Source organism: Streptopelia decaocto (genome assembly GCF_964273445.1).
Source record: "Streptopelia decaocto genome assembly, chromosome: 1".
NCBI classification, from domain to species: domain Eukaryota; kingdom Metazoa; phylum Chordata; class Aves; order Columbiformes; family Columbidae; genus Streptopelia; species Streptopelia decaocto.
The window spans coordinates 27,203,798-27,225,743 of NC_138663.1; the positions used below are offsets into that span (position 1 = coordinate 27,203,798).

Sequence of the window (21,946 nt, forward strand, 5' to 3'; positions counted from 1 at the left end):
CTATTATATAAACCTTCTTTTAAAGAACAATGTGGTTCAATAGCTGATCTACAAAGATGATGAAGAGGGAACTCTCCCGGAAGACTGCGGTAGATCAAATCCTACTCTTCTACTATACAGTTTAGTACTGTAAAGTAGCAGCAATTTAAGAAATACAGTTAATTCTATACCCCTTTCTAAGAGCACTGAAGCACAGAACGCAGGGGTACTGCTATTACAACTCAACTAGTAAACTGCTTTGTCTGTACATTTTTATACTCCGTACAAGCCTAAGCTCTTTCTCTTGCTACGCTGTAACTTAACAGTTCAAAGTAATTAATTGGATCATGCTGTAAACAAAGATATAAAGCCTTTGTGTTAGCTTTACTGGTTTACTTTTCCATCATGAGCACATTATTAGGTAGTATATTTTAAAACAGGTTTTCATCTGATTAAAAATGACATCAATGCATTTCACAGAAATGTTATACAGCATTTGTAATGAAGTTTGTGTTTTTAGATACCTGGTGTCTATTTTCAGTACAAGATACATCAGACAGGGCAAGTATTCTCCAGACAAATGTGCTATTTTTGGTCTTGTAATTTCTTCCATCCTCTGTAGCCAAAACGAAGCTGAAAGATACCTGTTTTAAGTAGACTTCCATATGTAGGTGTTTCTTAAATGCAGATGGAAACAATGGATGACTATATTACAACAATCTGCAAATATACTGAGAATAGCCAGCAGGCCACCAGTTTGTGGCTGTTTTAAGCAGTATTTTAAAAATATAGAGAAACACCGAAACCAGGCTATATCAGAAAGCAATCTGATACTCAAATAAATAGAAAATTTGCATTTTAATGTCACATTGAATTTTAGTACATTTCAATCCAAGAAAAAAAAATAAACTGACAGACATAGTAATGAGTACAGGATTATATATATTACAATATGCCTTGTTATAATACATTTGTAGCTTCATGATAAAAAAACCAAAAAACCTCAAGGGCAAATTGAGTTTGAGCTCATTTAAGTAATTTTCAGGAACAAAGCATTAAATGCATTTCTGCATAAGTACTTTTATTTAATTTCAAAATGTTAAAACAGGGTTAGACCTTGGCCTTTTCTTTTTTAAAAAATTAGTTACCATGGAGCTAGCTAATAAGTGTTCTTAAAGGTTTAAATGATATAGAAAATGCTTTTCCCAGTTTTACACACAATGAAAGGATAGATGATTTCAAAAGAGCACCTATGGCTAACTCCATGTTGACCTTGACCTAGAAATGCACATTACTGATCTCCACAAAGAATCCAGCAAATTTTGGAAGTTGTCCATTTCACATGAAAGCAAGAGAAAGGGTTATCATATGCAAAAATATTTTTCAAACTGTTCTTGACGTGTAATTGAAAACTAAAGGCATGGTCTCTTCATTATAAAAAAATAAAGGTACAACAGAAATTCTAAAGGAAGATATTCAGCTATACTGAAGTTGCAACCCTCTGAAAAGGAAGAAAAAGGAAAAAAGTCATTTAGCTAAGCTTTGTGCTCTAACCAAACTACTTACAGTGATTTCAATGGCAAAAGCCCATGCTGACTGGGTGATTTGACAGTTCCAAATACTTTTTGTAATAATTTTTATTTGTATACACGGACACTAAAATGATCCAGTCATGCAATGTTCACTTTAAGCATTCTGCATCTCTTTTCCAATCTTATAGCTAAGGATCTTGTTCCAGTCAATCTTGGTGCGGGTAACTGGCAACTGTCGACGCAAGGCTTTGAAAGTAGTGTCCGACATAGTCTGATAATTCTCACTGATAGCAGTCTGTTAAACAAAGCCATACAAAACAAACACACATGAAGAACAGAACTAGAATGTCATCCAAGAAGTTAAATCACTGAGTAGTCTGTTACCCCTTAAACAGGCTAAATTACACCACACTAAATTAAAATAATATTTTATGAAGGAAAGCTGATAGATCTTGATTGAAACTACATGAAGAAAATTAGTGAGACAGATGCAATAAATCTGGCTGTAGCCAAGGTGTTTCAGCAAACCACAGCGTGGTTCAGCAGCAGCATGGATAAGATGCTGATCAGAGTTAGCTTATACATCATTAATTTCAGACACCAAAGTCTTCCACAACATTATATAAACTCAAATATAATGCATATAACATATACATAGTAAATTTTTATTAAAGATCATTTTTCAAAAAACAGACAGAACACGGTGTCTGAAATTTACCTGAAGTTCAAGACATAAATGAACATGAATCTACTTCTACAGAGGATATAAAACAGTTATCCTTTCCTAACTTTAAATGACTAATTGAAACAGATAATGCTTGTAGTCATATTCAGCAAAGCTGTCTAACAGAGTAGCTTCTGAACAGAATCTGTACAAAAAATCCACTTAAGGAATGCACTAATACTGAAAGAGATCAGAATTGATGATATTTGATCACTAGAGACTTTTCTGCTCTCAAAAAATAACTTGTAATAGAATGTTAAATAGGTGAGTGCAATCACCAGAAGGTAAGGAAAAGAAGGATACAGTTAATAGCAGCACATAATGTATTTATATTTATATGGAAGTGCATTATCTTAATATCACAAGCTCACTGATTATAGAATACTAGCTTTGGTTAAGAATATGTTAATGTTACACATGTAGGATATAGTGCTTGTTTCCAACATACCTGATATTCATTTTCTGCAGCCTCTACAATTTTTACAAATTCCTTCGCTGTCTGGGCTTCATTCTAGGGAAAGAGAATTTGAATTAGGTCTGACTGACACAGAGGATGACACAGTTGGGCTATGTTTTTTCCTATAATTACAGGAGACATCAGGTAGACTCCATGAGAACACATGACCCTTTTGCAGCTAAACCAAACCTGAACAAAACATTCATTCAAAAGGCATATGACACTTTATTATTATATCATATCATATCATATTAAAATGAAAAACAGTCCAACTGCAACAAGCATAAAGACTACCATGGAGCTCATTAAAATATTCTGATTTAAAATTCTATGGTATGATAAAAATACATATGGAACAGAACAGCATTTGGAAATATGACAATGCACACACACAAGTCTCTAAACCCATGTGTAATACAGATGTTATCAACATTAAATTTCCAGTACAAATTCAGGAAAACTTAAAGAACAGCAGCTAACTGAGAAGCATGCAAAATACAACCAAAAAACCAAAACAAATTTGTTCACCTCTAAACATTCTGAATCTGAAGACTAAGTTGAGCCAAACACTAGACTTGATATATCTGATCGTCTAAAAACATCCCCAAATACATCTTGCAAAAATGAAGGTGCAACGTACCACAATGCCCAAATTTCATCATGACGGATGAACAGTTTCTTGGCTATGGGCCTCAACCTTAAATATGTGTGTGTTTTTAAAATAAAAAATGACCTGTCAGTCAATCTGGAAACAAGTTAGCTGAAGTGCTTCCAAGAAGTCTCAAGAAGGAAGTGAGGGCTCATGAATTTTGAAACTCCCAACTTGGTGCTGGAGACACTCCTAAGGGTGCTTTTGCAGAAGCTGTTGAAAGATAAGAGTGTTCTTGCCCCACGTGATCTCTCAGAGACTGGGAGAAAGCTACTGCAGCTTCAACTACAACTGGTCCAAAGTTTCCGTGAAGCTGCAGCGACCAGCTGTGGAAGATGAGAGATGAACGAGGAGGCAGAGACCAAGTAGAACAAATGAAAAAGTTCTGACTTTTCAGTGAACTGAAGCAATGATTTCAAGGGCTCTGCTAGTGAAAGGAAGAATTCAGAGGTGCGAGGTCTTATTTGTCTCAGAGAGAAATTAGGGATAGGAATGTAACATTCAGGAAAATTATTCATAGCTCTGGCAACAAGAGGACTCTTCAGTCATTTATTTCAGTTACGCTCATGGATAGTATAAAATTATTTCTCTGCCAAACAGCGAAGAGGGATCATTGTGGCTCCTTTTACTCTACCTACTGTTCCTTCTGCATGAACTAAGAACCTGTACAGCCTCTGCCTTCTATGAAGCTCAAAACCAAGGCTAAAAATTGGTAACCAGCAACATACTTTTTACTAGTAGGAAAGTAATGTAAAAGATCTTTTCTACTCATTGGTCTTCTGCTGCTTTACCAAATTGCAGAACAGCATTAAGTTTTTTCCCAAATAGAAAGTGAAGCAAAAGCTACTGAAAGGAGCATTTCTTCCACATAATCTTCCCTGAAGCAACTCCTAGTTGAGTGAAAGACTAAACAGATCCCTTTGCTTAGGGGGTCAAAAGTAATTTTATATCTACAGCTCCAGAAGCCTTATCAGTTGGCAACACTCCCCCATTCTTTATGGTGCTACTGTAACTCCAAAGCCAACAAGTCTTGCTCTATATGAACACACAATGTTCTTTATTGATGAATTGAGCTTCTGCACCAAATGGGTCACTTCTAGTCATTATCATTAAAATACTTCTATTGTTCACTTTTACAATTTCCCTTTGCTAGTTTAACCATGCTGACTTAAGTTTTATTAAAGAATGCTCCAACAGAACATCTTACTGTTTAGGCAAGAGAAGCATTATTTCGAAAGTAGTAGTTGTTAATGTTTCAACATTACCAACTCTTACATCTGGAACTATTTCCAAACAATTTTTATTTCTACTACCTCCTCCTTATTACTGTAATGATCAAATTGGAAAGAACTAGAAAAAAAAAAATTATGCTTTATGTTTAGTGCCTTATGCTTCGCAAGCTGAAGCATCTCTGAAAGGGCTTTTTGTAGAGAAAAGCAAGAGACTGACAGCACCAGTTACAGACAGGGAGGAAATGAAGACAGAATTCTCACTACTGCTTCTCAACTGGTAGCACTTGTTTACTGTTTTTAGCATACTGGTCTTCTAGTGAGCAAAGGAGGCAACCTCCTAGAGCTTGTACTTCTTAAGTGGGTTATTATGATTCAAACCTCCTTCCTATTCAAAAATTAATTGTATAGGTCATTCTGCAGACCAAAGTTTAAATACAACAGAAGGGTAGAAAGACTGACAGCAATCTAATTAAAGCTTCACATTCAAAGTTAACTTAGCTTATACGTGCCACCTGGAAACACCCATTTCTTTTCTTTAAAGTCAGTAACTACATGATAGGTAGAAGTAATAAATGTGACATAAAAAAACATACATTAGAACATTAATTCCCATTCAGGCAGAAGAGCAAACTAGCCTCCAAACTTCTGAGGTTTTTTTTAAGTTTGCTTCTCTTTTTAGATTAAAAAGTTACTTCAATATACACACTAAGGTCTTTAAAGTTCACTTACAGACACTGTTAGAGAATCTTGTATGTCTTTATGGCTCACCAGCTGAACATTACCATCTTCATAATAGTGAACCTACAAAAAATTAAACAAAGAATATCATACTAAATGTTACAGACCAACAACATACAGGAAAATCAAAGTATTGTAGTATTTATCATAATAACAAACCTTTATAAATCAAACAAGAATACACATGTTACAGAAGAACAAAAAAAAATAGAAAATCCAAAATGTTGAAGAATTTAAATATTTTTGAGGGGCAATAGTAAAGAAGCTACTCTGGAGACATTTTTGTGTTGATGTGCCTTAAGCAGTATTTCATGCAAAGAAGTTTAGGTTTTGATTGACATCATGAAGATGATGAGGACATACTATGTATGTGACCTTACTAGAAACTCTTGAAATGGTGAACATACATTTAAAATGAGAATGGTTTTGGCAAGGCTTCAGGATACTGGGAGCTTGCCTTTCTGCTTTACCCAAGCTGCTTTCTAGGGTGAGTGCACCATTAAGCTTCCCTTCCTCGATCTGCCTAGTTTTGGTATTTTCTGCTATTAGATATGGCTCATAACAAAAGCTGGTATTTATCTAGACAAAGGAGCTATTTGGCATAAAGTTTGCCAAGGTGAGATAGCAAAGCAGAATTAAATATAGTTACTCTTAAAATGTTGTATCTATAGAACAGCTTCCTTGGTTATTTTGCAGGAGGAAGAGACCAGTAAAGCTCTACCGAAGCCAACCTCAGTAGTTACAAATTAAGTTGGGATGGATCTGAAGACATTTACGTCCTAATGCAACTGTTGGAAAACTTAAAAAATAGGAAGCATATATAAACGTACATGTACTCATTCATAATAACTGATACAGAAGAGTTAGGCAGCTCATTGACATTCAAACAGGTATCTAAAGACCTTTTACAATTTTGATAAACAGTAAATGTAGCTGATGTTACAATGAATTGAAGCATTTGTGTTTCACCTTATAAGGCAAGACAGCATTTTAATTTGGAGATTAAGGCACAATACTACAATTTCCCACACATTATGATCATGAGGTGTGCAAGAAACCCTCAGTTTTGTAAGCAATAAAGTGTCACAGAGTAAGACAGCTATACCTAAGCAAAAGAATAGTTTCCTATATAAGAAAAACATTATTTCCTATGGTTCAGGTAGATTATTTTCCTTATTGTCAAATACTCGTTTTTCAACAAAAGGTATCATCCTAACTGTAAAATAAGCTGCTTTTCAAATCAGATGTTGCTGGGTGAAACTTCTGTCAGCCTTTTTCAATCCAATTCCTGAAAGATGAGAAGTGCTTACTCTGTGCAAAATTCTGAGCTCTCCCAACAAAACAGCAGAACCCAGAGAAGTATAAATCTCCCCCCTTCTCCATCACAATCCACTGCCCAAACCTCCCAAGCTCCGAAGCCAATGTCAGCACAAACATCTGTTGCACTGAGTCACATTCTTGGCAAACACTCAGGCCTAAAAGCTTAACGGGAATGAAGAGTCAAATCTAATTCTGTGATGTGTTATATCTGATACAAAATAGGAGAAGTAACTGTTCTGTACTATACCTCACTGCTGACATGCTTCTAGAATGCTAGGGCTGGGTTCAGAAGACTACAAGAAGGATGATGTTTATGAACAGAACCTCTTGGAAAGGTTAACTAAGGAGGGATGAGAGTAACAAATTATCTAAGAGATAAAATTAGTAACCAGTACCCTTATCAGTTGTCCATGCACAGTTGGAAAATGTCAAACATCACAGAGACTTAGTTGTAGTAAAAGTCTGCTGTTGCAGTTTCCCCTTTTCATATAATTAAAAGAAAATTAAACAATGGAAGATATTAAGACAGTTAAGAAACTCCTATATTAGAATTTATTAATAGAATTTTTAAAAAAGGAAGAAATTGTGCAAGTTAACTTAAAAATACTGAAGACACCTGAAGACAGCACGTGATGCTGGAATTCTCTCCAGCATACTCATAAAAGGTCTTATCAAATACAGGGCAATGGCCATATCGCTGTCATAAGGATTCTGCAAATAACACTGAAATTTCAGTACTCTGAAATTTCACTAATGTTGTAGTGAGTTCATATCCTAGAAAATTATTTTGCTCCTTAAAAAAAAATTAAAGTACCTACTTTGCTTTTTGGAGGAGCGTAGGGGAAACACTCCCACCTATGTTGTTTCAAATCTTTTAGAAATTGTGTACAATTTCTTCAGAGTTCAAAATTCCTTGGTGAAACAAGTAGTTCATATCCAAGCAAAAAAAAGGAAAACTTCTCATCACTCCCCAAAACACAGAATTTAATTAATGTAAATAATGTCTTGATTATTTATGCAAAATAGTAATAAATACAAAATCAGCCAGTGCCCAACTTGAGATGCCAATTAAAACCTCACTAAACTCCCTTTCAGACTATCTTCTAGGCTACTGAGCTAACCTTTCCCAGAATTAGGTAGACATCTGCCTCCTTGTTCTGTACAATCTCTTAAGACATTTAACAAAAAGTGCATGCTGAAGAGAAAATGCCTGTTTTGCTGCAAGCTAAATTTAAGTGATAGTTTACTTAGATTCTCCCTAACTCTTGAGAAGCTCAGAAGTTATTTAGGGTGCTTACCACAACCATCTTGATCTGACAACATAACAATGGTTGTCTACATTTTGAGTATCATTCCAGTTGTTATAGAATTGCCCCAGAATGGGAAATCAGATTCAGGCCCCCTGCTTGGAGGGTGGGATCTAAACACAGCTCCCACATCCTAAAACAACCCAAGCCTTAGGCTATGGCTAAAAAACCCATTCCATTGCATCTTCCTTCTGAAGTCAATGAGTAATAAGGAAGTGCAGAACCCATGGGGCACAAAAAGAACAGGAAAAGGGAACTTGACTCTATGTCTTGTAAAAAAAAAAAACAACAACAACAACCAAAACCACCACGATATACTACACTGAAAGCCAGACTGCACTAAGATTGTAGTCCCTGATCCCAGCGTTAGTTTAATAAACTCCTGCAAAATATGTGTACACATTCCAGGGAACCAGTCCAGGAAGTCAAGTCCCCCTGCCTACCACATGACAGTCAGATTTTCTTTGGTCTCAAGATTTCTGCATTCCTGCTTGGACAGTATCTCCTTTCTGAATACCCTAAACCCAACAGGATGGACAAATTCTGAATGAAGTAGACCTGGATTCAAAAGCTACAGATAATGGAATGACTGAAACCAAAGATTCTCATCTGTCTGAACAACAGGGTGAGTAACATGAAAAAAACCCCTGTTATTATAATTTAAAAAAAAAGTTCTACTTCAGAAAGGGTCTACCCTCAGGAAAGGCTTGTGCCACTACAAATTCAGGAAACCAAACAGGCTTAATATACCTGCAGTCTTCTGAATCATTACATTAAACACGTTTTGTGTTTGTAAGGATTAAGGTAAATATGCAATTAAGTAGCTAACACTCGACTGAATGAGCATCTCTGCTTCGCTTATTGGGTCCCTAAATTCTCTTACAATATTTAACACACTGGCCTGAGTCTCCCTTGATGATAACTGGAGACTTTACTGATTAGGACACAGTCTGAGATAAGCATACCTGAATTTTCAAGATGCCAGCCACTTGAGTGGTTGAAGGAGTGATTGTAAACTTCCATTCTGACCTCCAACGGCCATTCCTTAAAAAAAATGAAATAGAAATCAGATGTCACCCCACTAGTTAAGGAAAAAACAAAACATACAACTGGTAGTCAAAGGAAAACAGAGAATGAAATATGCTGTGCAACTACACATGCACAGAATCTTTTCCTAAAGATTCAGCCCTGTAATCAGTCAAGAAGAGAACAGTTTTCCAAAATATTTACCTGCAGTTTTGAATGTGGACCAAGGAGATTTATTAGTAAGGACCTTTTAACAACAGGACTTCTGAAAATACCTAAAGCCTCCAATGTTCTTTCCCTCCTTAATTGTTAATTAGGCATATATAGTCAATATATTGTTTCTGGGACCTGGATGACTTGCTGGATCAGCTGAAGTCACACTTCACATCAGGCTATGAAAAACTTGAGTGGAAGGAACATTAAAGCAGCAAGACTTTCCGCTATGCTGAACCATAACTAGGCCTTTCAGCTCTTCTAGCATTTCTGTTCCAGGACAATTGTTTCCTTCCACAACTCAATATCCTTGCCAAATTGCTTAAAGGGAGTTTCAAACATCTGGAAAACAGTATGGGGAGATTGCAGTTTCACCTGATTTCTTTCCTGTAGACTAGACATTTTTTATTTAGTTATGAAGTTAGTGGATTAGAAGGTTAGTACATTAGAGCTATATTAAGAATGCATTGTGTCTGTCTCCTGATTTCTCCTCTGCGCTTCAAGAAAGAAATAAAGTTGATACTATGAGTTCCAATCCTACAAATGCTAGGTGTAGACTCCAGTGCATTCAACAATGGGAAAGACAAAGATTAACAGCTGCTAATGGATCTATATTGACACATCCTAGATGCTAACAACATTAACTCAATTATAACAATATCCAAATTATAGATTACCATTGAAAATTCACACTAAGGCAATTGAGAAGTTTGTCGGCATCTTTAAGGAAACTGAAAGAGTCACCCAACTCAATGACACTAATATTACTGGCAGCCTTAAGACTGACCCATTAGTTATACAAAAGCTTATCACAGAATCACAGAATGTTAGGGATTGGAAGGGATAGGTAGCCAGGTATAGGGGATAAATAAATAAATAGGCAGCTTATTGAGGTTCATTTCATCTAAGATCACCTTTATTTACCTCTCCCAAAAATCAATGATCCAGGTCCTACACGCAAACTAGGAGGAGCTATTTCTAGTCTGTCAGTCACAAAGGAAGCAACACAAGCAGGAAACAGAGGCACAGGTAATGGTGCAGTGTGATACACTGGGAGAGTCATAAGGAATCTTACAATGATCCCAAAGCTCTGCAAAGGAGATGCAGATGTGCAGTCTGCCATTTTACTTACCACAAAGGAACAGATTTCTAGATAGTTTTGGCAGAAAAACTTGGGGTGGGTGGAAGGAGAAAATGTCACATGCACGATGTGCCTGCACCTCCTTCCCTGAACTAAGGATTATCAATGTAATGGCACTAGTGCAATTAGTCAGTTTGCTGTATTTTACTGAATTTGTATCCATAAAGAAACTTACCAAAAATTTTTTGCTTGGAACTGATGGCTCTCTATGCATGCAATAATGGTCTGCTGTCCATCAATTGTTTTACCGTACACCTTAATTAGAAATGAAAATAATAATTAAAAAAAAGACAAAACCAAAACAACACACAAAAAACCAGAGTTGACGTTTCAGTATCTGTCTTGCTTAAATTGCTTAGCGATATCTAGTTCTACTATCGTTACATAAACTGTAAAATTAGATTTTATAGCCATTATGGTTCATACATAATATTCAGTACATGAAACATAAAAGTGTATATTACAATGTAGAAGAAATTAAGATTAGAAAAATCTGAAGCTCAAGCATCTTAACTGAAATTTTATATACTGCAAACTCATTTTTCTGCAACTACATGAACTCTTAAGTCTATTGCAGTGACTGCTGTGACAATATTACCATCTGGGTTTCAGATACCAATTATTCCACAACTAATGATGATTTAAGCCTTTACATATTAGCGAAAAGGTGATTAAAAGGGTGGTTTCAGTCCTCTGTTCTGCTTTATCTCCTAAAATCAAATACTACTACAACTGACCTCAATGAACACACTGTCTGTTTTCCTTCACAGAAGCTGGAACTCATCTGACTGTCTGGGAATCCAATTCAACTTGTTAACTTAGCAAGCAGGTTTTTGTTTGTGTTTGTTTGGTTACGCTTTTTGCTAATTATTTTTTCCAATCAGGTTAATACCAAGCACAGGACAGCTATATTAGATCAGTTTGCTGAACTTTAAATAGTTACAAGGCTCCTAACATCAAATGAGTGTTATTTTGGTCCAGATTCAGAGGTTTTATTTTAAAAAACCATTAGAACCTACTGACTCTGGTGGTAAGAACATATTACTTTGTATATAGGAGATATGATGGAGAGAAAACTGTTTTACTGACAGTTTTGTAAATGAATCAAACCAAGACAGACATTTGTATCTTATGATTTTAAGTAACCAGTCAGGTAGCCAGGATCAACCTGCAGTACTCTACAGAAGGTCTTAATGCTAAAGGAACTTAAATAAAAATTCTTCAGAACTAAGAGTTAAGTCTGTATTATGACCTGCAGTAACCACTCACTAGTAATCCAATAGCTGCCATATTAAACTTCTGAAGCTTTCTTCATTTCCCTATATGAACCCTTGATAGGACTAAATTCTTTACAGTTGAAACTGCCCATCTTCCTGGCTTACATTTTTTTTTTAGTGATACAGTGGTTATCTAACTTAGTACTTACTGTGCAGACACCATTTGGGTAGTGCTCTTTCACATAGGCTTTCATTGCTGTTTCAACTGAATTTCTCCAGGATTCTATGGCATTTTCAACTTCATGGGGTCTAGGATCAGTAGCCTCCTTTCTTAAGTGATCAAATTTAAAAGAAATCTTGTTCTTGGGATCCAAAAATTTCCCATTACCCATATCACCATGTTCTGTTATCAAAACCTGTATTATAAAATCTTAGTTAACAACATTTGCTATTGAATAAAGAGAACAAAACCAACATGTCAAATCTAATTATATCCCACATTTAACTGGAACTTACTTATATCCAAAGAATTGCATTTTAAACAGAATATGCATATAGCAAGAGAGGACAAGACTAACATGACACACCAACTCAGAAAAAAATCCTGAATCTTACTCTCATACTTATTCTCATACTTCGATGAACAAGGTAATACAGAAATTCATATCTTCTAGTACTAAAGATGGAGCATTTTGTTTCTACAGCTCCAAATCAAGTCTGACTTAATTAAGGGCAACAACACCAAATGAAATTTCAAGTTCTTTAGATGCCCAAATGACTGGAACTGGTACTACTGGAAGGCCATGATCTCTATATCTAGCAGGGAAGATACATTTTATTTTCTTGCCAAAATGTTACCAGAACACCTTTAACAGTTCAAGGAATATTGCAAGTATTTAATTGTATTCATACCTGTTCATCGTAACCATCAATTTTTACCGGAGTAAACTGGTCCAAGTTGTACTGTGCAAATGCACTGCAAGAGAAAAGAAACAAAACCACCACTAAAAGCCTGCATTAAGTACAATTTTTTTCCTTAGTAGCTGTAAGATTTAAATAATAGCTAATAATCTGGGCAATGATGCATCAAAAAATATATCAGTGCTTTATTATCTAGCAGGCTCAAATCCTTGGAATCACCTTGTTTAGATTCCAACCACCACTATACAATGATTTAAGTTCAAAAGTAACCTGTTATAAACAATCACATAAGCTTTACAGTCACCCATAGAAACTGGAGGAGCAGATAAAGTTTGAATTCCACAGGGATCCAACCTACTAAGCCAGACATCTCCATTCTTACAGATGAAACTAATTTTGGCATAAAATACAGTAGATGTAATGGTTTGTTATAAAAGTGGGGTCCAAGGAAGCAGTATCTTACAGATGTTCAGTGCCTGTAACATCTACCAAGAAACAGAAAATGAAATCCAAAGAGGTGGAGACTAGTTCTAAAATCCAGGTCACCCATTTCCAAAACAGTTGCTCTGATCTTTAGGATACAATAGAGATCTCTCCTCTGCCAAGAATTTAATCTTGATCAAAGAAGCGCATAACACATAATAGGGTTTTACTTGCCAGGCACACATCTTTTTAAATGAATCACTTTACTGACAGTGAAAGTCTTACTGAAAAACATCTTGGTTTTATGCAACTGAATATGTGGCATCTGGTACTTACTGGGCTGCTCCTTCCCTGAGAAGATTGTCATTATTAAGCAACAATCGAACATCTGAAAGGAGATTTAGAACATAAAAGTACCATTAACTCAGAAATCTGTTTCAGTTACAGAATAAATGTCAACAGACTCTAGAAAACCAAAACCCAAAACACCCGATACCTGTACAGATTACTAGGTAGGAAATTTATTGCTTCACATTTCATAACTTTGACTGAACAAAATGAGAAGAGTAGTATGGAAAGGGATCCCTTCCAGCACAATCTGGTAAGCAGATAAAAGCCATATTCTACAGCCTGTGTGACAGCTGTAGAAATCTGTAAAACTAGTTTTTAGAGAAGTTCTGAATGAGAACAGCACAGGATTCAAATGAGTTCACTTTTAAGATGTAAAATATCAAATCCATCACACTATATCGATGGTAGTGGTTACTGTATTTTGACAACATTAATATGGTATGTCCTGTACTAATTTTTTTAAGACTTACCATTTTTGCTCTTGTTCCTCAATGACACTTAGTAGTCAGAGCACAATATACCGTTTCTTCTACCATCATACACGAAACATATGAATAAAGTAAATATGCTCCTCAGAATGAATTCATATTTACTACACAGTAAATTGTTGTTTATGCTAATAATTGACCTACTGGGCACTATTTTATTAACAATTTAATGGACTGATCATTAGTCTCACTATAACATTTTACACTCCTCTAAAGATTCCCAAGATATCATGCAAGTGAAAAAACCCACAACAATGGAATATGATTAAAGTGTTTGTTCTTAAAAAAAAAACCAAACAACAACAAAAACCAAACCACAAAACAACAAAACACACCAGGCAAAAAAAAAAAAAAAAAAAAAAAAAGAGGAAAGAAACCACCACCAAAACAAAAGCACAAACAACAAAAACCCCACATAAAAACAAAAATCAAAATCACCACAACCCCACAAACCCCCTGCCAAATCAAACAAACAAAATCACAATTTACAGAATTGGGATTAAAAGCTTTCTCTCCCACTTTTTAAGATGTCAGCCTGAATCTCATTGAGCACTGGTCACACATTTATGATCAAATGTTTTGTTATGTGTTTTCAAACATGTTATACTCCATTACTGAGCAGGCAGTTGCAACTGTGAACTAACTCAACAATGAAGTTCATAGCAGTACTGCTATAGGAAATTGTATTAACCTTCAGGGAGCTGGGTTAATGAGCCGCTCACCAACAGTTCATTTCACAAATGCAGTACAAGCTTAGTTAAAATAATAATCAGCTGGTCACAGTTTAACTGAAGAACAATGTACTTCTAAAGACATTACATTCTTTAACAAACTTAAGCTCTCTCCACCCTGACACTGACTAAAAGTTCAGTATACTAAAACTATGTCTTTACTTGAACAGCACCCAAGTTAGTTGTAAGCTCAGCTACAAAATGTAGGTGATATATATGCCCACATAACTTGATGCAAGACAAACACAACAAATTTTAAAGAAATATAACATCTTAGGTAAAGTTCAGGCAACATCAGCTGAGAGAAGCTAACTTCAAGTTTCCTTTCAGCCAAGCAATACACTCAGTAAAACAAAGTGTGCCCAGAATTAAGAGTTAAAACGTTTGGAGAAGATTAATATTCTTTTCATAACTGGCATTAAGCAATAGTTCTTTGTATACGTAAGGTTAAGTATTTGTAATGATACTCCTTCTTAAAAAAAAGACCATTTTAATTTCAGCTCATTTAATTTCTGTTGAAAAATGTCATTGTCTATCAAAGACTAAAAAAAAGAAAAAAGTACATGTGTCTTCTAAACAAAAACCCTAGCAACTGTTAATTCATAACTGATTAAAAACAGAAAGCAAGCTCATTCTTAAACCACAAAGTGGTAGTTTACCCCTTTTGCATTGAAACTCCAAGCTGTCTTGTGACTGCAAAGCTTATTATTCCAAGCTACAAAACCAGCTCTTACAGCAAGTGAGCTGCTAAAATATAAGCTATGTGAAATTCAGGAGAATAATCGACAATATAATGCTGTATATTAATGCCTTAAATGAAAGGACAGAGCGAGCAGACAGATACTCACCATTGAACACCTCATTGAATTCCCCAGGAGGAGCATGAATTATGAATTTTGCTGCTATACGCACCTTAAATACAAAAACAATTATGTGGTTGTATATACTTATATTCATTCCTATTCAAACCAGTGATGCATTGTATAGCTTTAATACTCAGACATGAAATTGTACAACTCCCATGGCTTCATATATTGGTTCACATTATTTAAACTACTGTGTCTTTGTTAAAAACACAGAATATAAAGTTCCACCTCTTCAAAGAGAATCGAGGAGATTATATGGGATGGAAGCAGACAGATAAATTGAGTGACTTGTGTTTTGTATTACTGCCAAAAAGAAAGATTAATATAACAAATAAGATCGATTCACAATCTATTTCAAGTTTGAGTCCATGGATGTTTAGGAATCAACACAGATTCCAAGAGAACCTAAACCCATGATGAAGACACATTCCATCTTCAAAGCTTCTCCTCTAATTTTACCAGACATCCTATGGTTCTAAATTTTGCAAAAGACCCACAGCAAGACTTCAATCAACAGATTACGTAAGCTGAAAAACACTTGCTTAGACACTAAAGCATATAATTTCACCTGCATTTACCTGTAAGGCCTCCTAGTACCACAGTACCAGCAGATAAAGTTTAAAAAAACACCGAGACTTGCACCCTTAGTGCAAGTCCTTGAGCAATTGCATTCAGCTCTAACTTCTAGCAGACAAAACACAGCATCAGTCAGTACTACCTCTAAAAGTACATGCCCCTGCTCTGGCCTTCTCCCTCCTCCTGCTTGCCCAAGCACTTGTACAACTGCACAGTGAGCTAAACTAGAAAGGTTATTTTTTTTTTTTTTTCCCAGACCGGTTCCCTGAACTGGTTCACTGCACAGGTGTAGACATAATGTGCTTGCAAAAGGAGCATTAATATGTTTGTTTTTTTAATGTGAAACTACCTTAAAACTTTTCAACTATTCCCTAGAATGTCACTCAGCATACTCACAGTCATTATTCTTTCTGCCTTAAATTGTTAGGGGCATCAATTACAAAAATGAATAAATAAATGTTGGCTTCCTAACTTAACCTGACAGAAGTTCCTATCCTCCACACTTTACAGTTATCTAACTTCAGGAGAAGTTGAAAGCTCTTATGCGTTCTTGATACAATGTTGCTGTTCCAATACAGGACACCAGCTGACCCACGGCTCCCATTTCTAACACCTTCAGTTGCGTTTCTGTGGAACAGAGACCTGGCAGATTCAGTGTCTGCACTCTGGCCTTCCTGTTTGAAATGAAGGTGTTTGAGAAGCACATATTCCATTAACAAATACCTAAAAATAACCAAAGAATGCTTGATGTTTACACATTTTTATATATTTGAAACTACCAAAGAACTGAGCACACTAGAGCTCTTAAACTGAGTTGTAAATAGGTTTTACAGTCAGTGTTCAGAGCCCTGGTTCTTGACAGGGCCCAAGTATCAGAGGGCTGGTTTCCAGCAGAGATGGTTCATGCTCAGCGTGCCCTGTGACTGCTCAGCTGCCTCCTTAGCAGTAACCAAACCCCCAGTGAGATCCCACCGACCAGCCCCGGCAGCTTTCTGCTCCAACAGTCAGCACACAGTCATTCCAAGCTGGCTGATGGAAATGGAAAGGCTGGCTGCTCCCAGCTTTCTAAACGGAATACTACGCTTGGGATTGCAGACAGCTTTTATCTGCTGCCTCAAATACCTAAATCAGAACTTTTCTTTACATGGAAACACAAAAAAAGTAAATTTACATTACACTGAGATAAATGCCACAAAATTTACTCTTCTCAATAGAGACACAGAGAGGCAAGAGCATCTTTTTCTATCGCAGCTTATTAAAGCACCACCCCAGCTAAGAAGCAAGCATGACTTGGATTGTCTCCTTTGACCCACAGGAACGTAAACTCACCTGCATTAGACACATTACCCCAACCACCGACCTGCCCACTTTTCCCAAGTGAGGACATACTCCCTGCCCCTCCTGCTGAAGTCAGGGCACTCTGTACACAGCTCAGTGCTCAACCCAAAGAAATCTGAAGGACATGAAATACAGCTAACCTAATAGTACAATTAAAGCACTCATGAAGGAGAAGGGCAAGACAGCCTCTGAGGCCCTATTACCAGGACATTTTAGCAAATGATCAATCAACAGAGTCTGGGATCAGACTGGAATTTAGGTCTTAAAAGCTTTCAGCCTGACTATCAGGCTGACTCCCAGCTCAAAGTTAGATGACGGGACACCATTTCTTGGTTCCTCGACTTCAGGCCATGACCAGGACTGCAAACCCCCACCAAGGCCAGGTTAGCTCTAGGCAAACAGAGAAACAAGACTTAGAGACATTTGAGTTCTGAAACAAAAGATCCATCAGTTTTGGGCTGAACAGCAGCTAAATGAGCAAAACTATGCAAAACTTCGTTGCCCAAACCGTACTGACCATGTGTTTTAACTGGCAATATCTGTAAGACGAGATAAGAAGTCTGTACTAAAACTGGAATAATACCTCATTTTCACTTGTTTTGCTAATGTAAAACTGTTTTGTTCTTTTTTTCTATCAGCAATAACTATTCTTATCAGTCACATTAGCTATGGTATGAGTAATACCCATTCAGAAGTATTGAATAGTAACAGACCAACCTAAACACTGCTTTTAATGAACATTTAACTAGTAAATTCAGTTCCTCCATGAGAATTTTTTCACTGCAATAATTCATCATAGATGTCACTTCCTATAGCATAGTTAAACAGAATCATGCAAATTTGAAATTAACATCTCATCAAGAACTATATAGTATGTTCATGTTTACAGAAGCAAAAAGATTAATGTGTCTCCAGAATTCCAGAGCCACTCACCTAAGACATTCTGCGTTTTGCTAACCTGCCTTTGTGAGGCCCACTTAAAACTAATCCACTTTTCTTCAGCAGTTAAACCAAATTAATTTATCTGTGGAGACAAGTATCTGAAAAAGTCATATTTTCCCAACTAAACATAAAAAGAAGGCCATAGAAAAGAATTAGATCCAGTAGTCTCACTTAACACTTAAGAACTGAAAAACACTTACAGCTTCTTTAGCAACACTGAGTTTTTCTAGAAATAAATGCTCTAAGACAGGCTTCTCTGTTTCCCAAAACCAGATTGATACTGAAGGATAAATGAACACACTTTCATGAGCCTCAATGAGATTAAGATCTCCCCTTTTTGGCAGTAAAAGCTACTGGCTCAGCTACCTCTTGAGAAAGCACAAGTTAAACAAAGGGATAGTCCATATAAAATGTGGTGTTTATGGGCAAATTAAAAAAAAAAATTACAATGCACATGTAGCACAAAGAACATTCCCTGTAATACAAAGCAACAGACAAAAGGCTCAACAGCGATATAGTCCAGTTGAGATAGGAAGTTATTTTTGCTGAAAACTGTTTAAGAAAACACTTCAGTTAGATGCATTACAGTTGAAACCAATGCTGGTGATTCCATACAGTGAGACTTTTACAAATGGATCAGAACTGATTTGAAGAAGTCAAAACACAAACAATATAACATTTTAGAAGTCTAAGTGACAGAATCTTTTTCACTGAAGAGAACTGCACCTTCACACACAGTACAAGAACCTTATACACGTATAAGCAACAATAAATTAGGTTACAGCTGAGTATTCCTTCAGAAAACTCAAAAGCCAAGGCAGAAAACACCTGAAGTTTCTACACTTAATACTCCAGTTACTCCCAAAATATCACCTAAAGTTTAAGACAGTGATTTACTGACACAGTTTCCAAGATTAGATTTACAGCTGCTGTTTTCAGTTAAATGTCTGCAGAGTGGCTTGCAAGAAACTACCAACTTCAGAGTTCATTAATCCAGAACATCTGATCATCAATGGTTCACAAAAAGCAGGTCTTGCAAACAGCTTTTACCACAACCCTGTGTAAGGACTTGCACATGTACTACATTTAATTCCTTGAATGGACAAACCCAAGCTAAATACATTTTCATGAAATGTGACTTCATGCAGGTTTGAGCATTAATCTGGACAAATCATACAGAAGGTTGAGAGGAAATTACAAAAAAAGAAAAAAAGAAGACTTCTGAAACATTGAGATGGGAAGCATTCCCCACTGCAGGTGTTCTCTTTATCCAATTTTCACATATACACCAGTCACAGTCATCAATTCTCACCTAAAAGGAGGTCTGAATCAGTAGGTAAGAGCTGGTGAGATTTACTTTCTCAATTAAACTGAGGCCAAATCCTATTCATCATATCAGTTATAAACTTTTTGATTTTAGAAAGTGAAATACGTCAGTTAAAGTAAAAATTCAGACTGAGAAGCTCAGCAAAAGACAAAAGAACAGGCTTGTAGCATGTGATAAGCATGGATATTGGGCATAATAACGCCTAATTCTTCAATCTGATAGGGATTAAAATAACTCGTCTGTGCTCAGTTATTACAGTATTTGCCGTTTTCAGATTACACAAGCACAGAGGTAACAATGTACAGAATGGTGTCAGTTATGCTATATCTCCCTTGTTTTCATACTTTTGCTTTTCTTTCACAATCTAATTTGTCTCAAGGCATGACACTCATCAGATACATATAGAAATTCTACTTTTCTACATTTTCCAGACTGAGACATTCTGAAGTTTGTTTTATTTCAAAGAAGTTGCCCTCAAACCACTCTTCCGGTTCCTGGCACGTCGGAACTAACTCTGGTTGAAAAGCCCAACCTTGTGCTCTGTGGGTGCCTATATATGGTCCGGAGTGTGTGCACACAGACTGCAGGGGCTCCCGCCACATCACTGTCAGCTCAACTGGGACATGCTCATTAATTAACTAACAATACACCTAACAATAAAAGAGGCATTAAAATTTCAGTTAGCTTTCCTCCCCCTTCCCCTTTTTTCCTCTTTTTAATTTTACAGAAATACAGCTGTATTTGCCAGGCACCCTGACAGCTCACTCCTGCAATCAACAGCCATACTGTCTGCCTGCAGGAAAAACACGCTGGTGAGCAAGATGCTATGAAACCACATACTTCGCCCTTTCTCCTTCCTATACATCACTTATTTGAAGTTCACCTGTGAACTCCTTGCAGCAGAGAGACCCACCCTTCCTCTACACTCATTAACAGGTTAAAGTTTACTGATGTGGAGCAATAAAAATGAAACAGTGAAGTACATATTAAAAGCTATTTTTAGCTAAAAACTTCATGCAAATTTGGAAGGAGGGTGTAGGGAAGTAACAGAAGACCTCCACAATACATTCCCACTCAAAGACAACTTTGTTGCTAATCACACCAAAAAGCAAAGGTTCCAGGCAGCTACTTTTAACAGCTATTATATTAATAGAAACAGTTAGAGAAGGACCAAGGTGTGTTCGTCCTGTAATGTATCAGAAGTGGTTCCAAAGAATGTTTATCAACATGGTGATAGGTGCTTTATATATAGGAACATATATACATACAGATAATGTATATAATGCATTTATATTCTGGATTCCTGAGAGCATCCTTGCTTCCTCAGAAAACAACATAAATGTCCCACACATGAACCTACGTTGGGCAAAAAGTAGGTGAGATGTCACATTTGGGAAAAGGGAGCTCTTTGGTTCTGCTCTAGGAACAGTCAAGAGTCCAAAGAGCCCCATTCCTGGTATCATGCCTTCTGCTGAAGTTCTTGCTGCTTCAGGAAACCTTTCTGCTGGCAACTAAGCAAATGGCTTTGTCTTGAGCCACTGAACTCTATCTACGGGCAGCTAGAGGGGCTTCTCACCACTAGCCCGTAGCTACAGAAATATTAACACAGTTAAGCTGATTCAAACTAGATACATTTCCAATTCTCTCAAAACCCTGTAACTCATATTCACAATAACATGCAAGTCATTCATGGATCCTGCTTGTACTACCTGGAATGATACCAGACAAAAGACTTGTCTAGTTTTGTTGAGTTCTGAGTTTGAGTAAAGCTCATGTTCTGAGTTCAGCTGAGCTTTTATTTTTCATTACGCAGCTCTACTTTCTAACGAACAACAAAACTACTCTGATATCTTCTCCCAGTCAAAATTCATTTTGCACTGATACCTGTATCAGCACATCAAGGAACACAGTCTAAGATTCAATCAGCCACCTCAGAAATAATCTTCAAGATACAATGCTCGATGATCGATCAGGATTGCAAACATCATAGTTCTGAGTTTACAAACCCTTCAGTGTTTAAAAAAAATGTAACTGGCTTCTCCTTTGGACAAGTAGATACTTGGTATCATTGGTTCCAATTGCTCATTAAATTCTTCGGTAAAATACATCCCAGAATGTTACCCCAGCAATCTCATCTTTTAAAATAAGGAAGAGCTGGAAGTGTTTCATAATTGCTATAATACTAATACTATGGTGCTGCTGCCACCAAAAGGACTGTCTTCTTGCCTTGTCCCAAAATAAGTCCTGTGATCTGTTTTTACAAACTCCTTTGTACCACCAATGTTCATCTATTTATTTGAGCACTCAGAGAAGCAAACTGATCTAGCTAAAGAACAGCTTTCGAAGGTGGCAAGAACATAGAAACCAATTCACTTATCCAGAGTGTCAAATAATTATGGCTTCTTGCTGCTAACAGTTTAGTGAGCTGAATAAGCCTTCAACAGGCCA

The 21,946-nt window shown here is 36.5% G+C and overlaps 1 protein-coding gene across 2 annotated transcripts in view; it reads right to left on the minus strand.

Moving 5' to 3' along the window:
- Positions 1 to 818: 818 nt before the first annotated feature.
- Positions 819 to 21,946, minus strand: part of CAPZA2 (capping actin protein of muscle Z-line subunit alpha 2) — a gene marked incomplete at its 5' end in the record, with an annotated part of 30,054 nt that continues 8,926 nt past the window's right edge. The window contains 9 exons of one of the 2 annotated variants that reach the window (XM_082049417.1): positions 819 to 1,806; positions 2,684 to 2,746; positions 5,303 to 5,374; positions 8,904 to 8,982; positions 10,494 to 10,573; positions 11,745 to 11,951; positions 12,448 to 12,511; positions 13,216 to 13,267; positions 15,298 to 15,361. In XM_082049417.1, coding sequence (XP_081905543.1) covers positions 1,666 to 1,806; positions 2,684 to 2,746; positions 5,303 to 5,374; positions 8,904 to 8,982; positions 10,494 to 10,573; positions 11,745 to 11,951; positions 12,448 to 12,511; positions 13,216 to 13,267; positions 15,298 to 15,361 — 822 coding nt within the window. In that variant the 3' untranslated portion in view covers positions 819 to 1,665. Of the gene's footprint in view, positions 1,807 to 2,683; positions 2,747 to 5,302; positions 5,375 to 8,903; positions 8,983 to 10,493; positions 10,574 to 11,744; positions 11,952 to 12,447; positions 12,512 to 13,215; positions 13,268 to 15,297; positions 15,407 to 21,946 lie in introns of those variants that run through there. The other variant, XM_082049416.1, reaches the window with a different exon arrangement.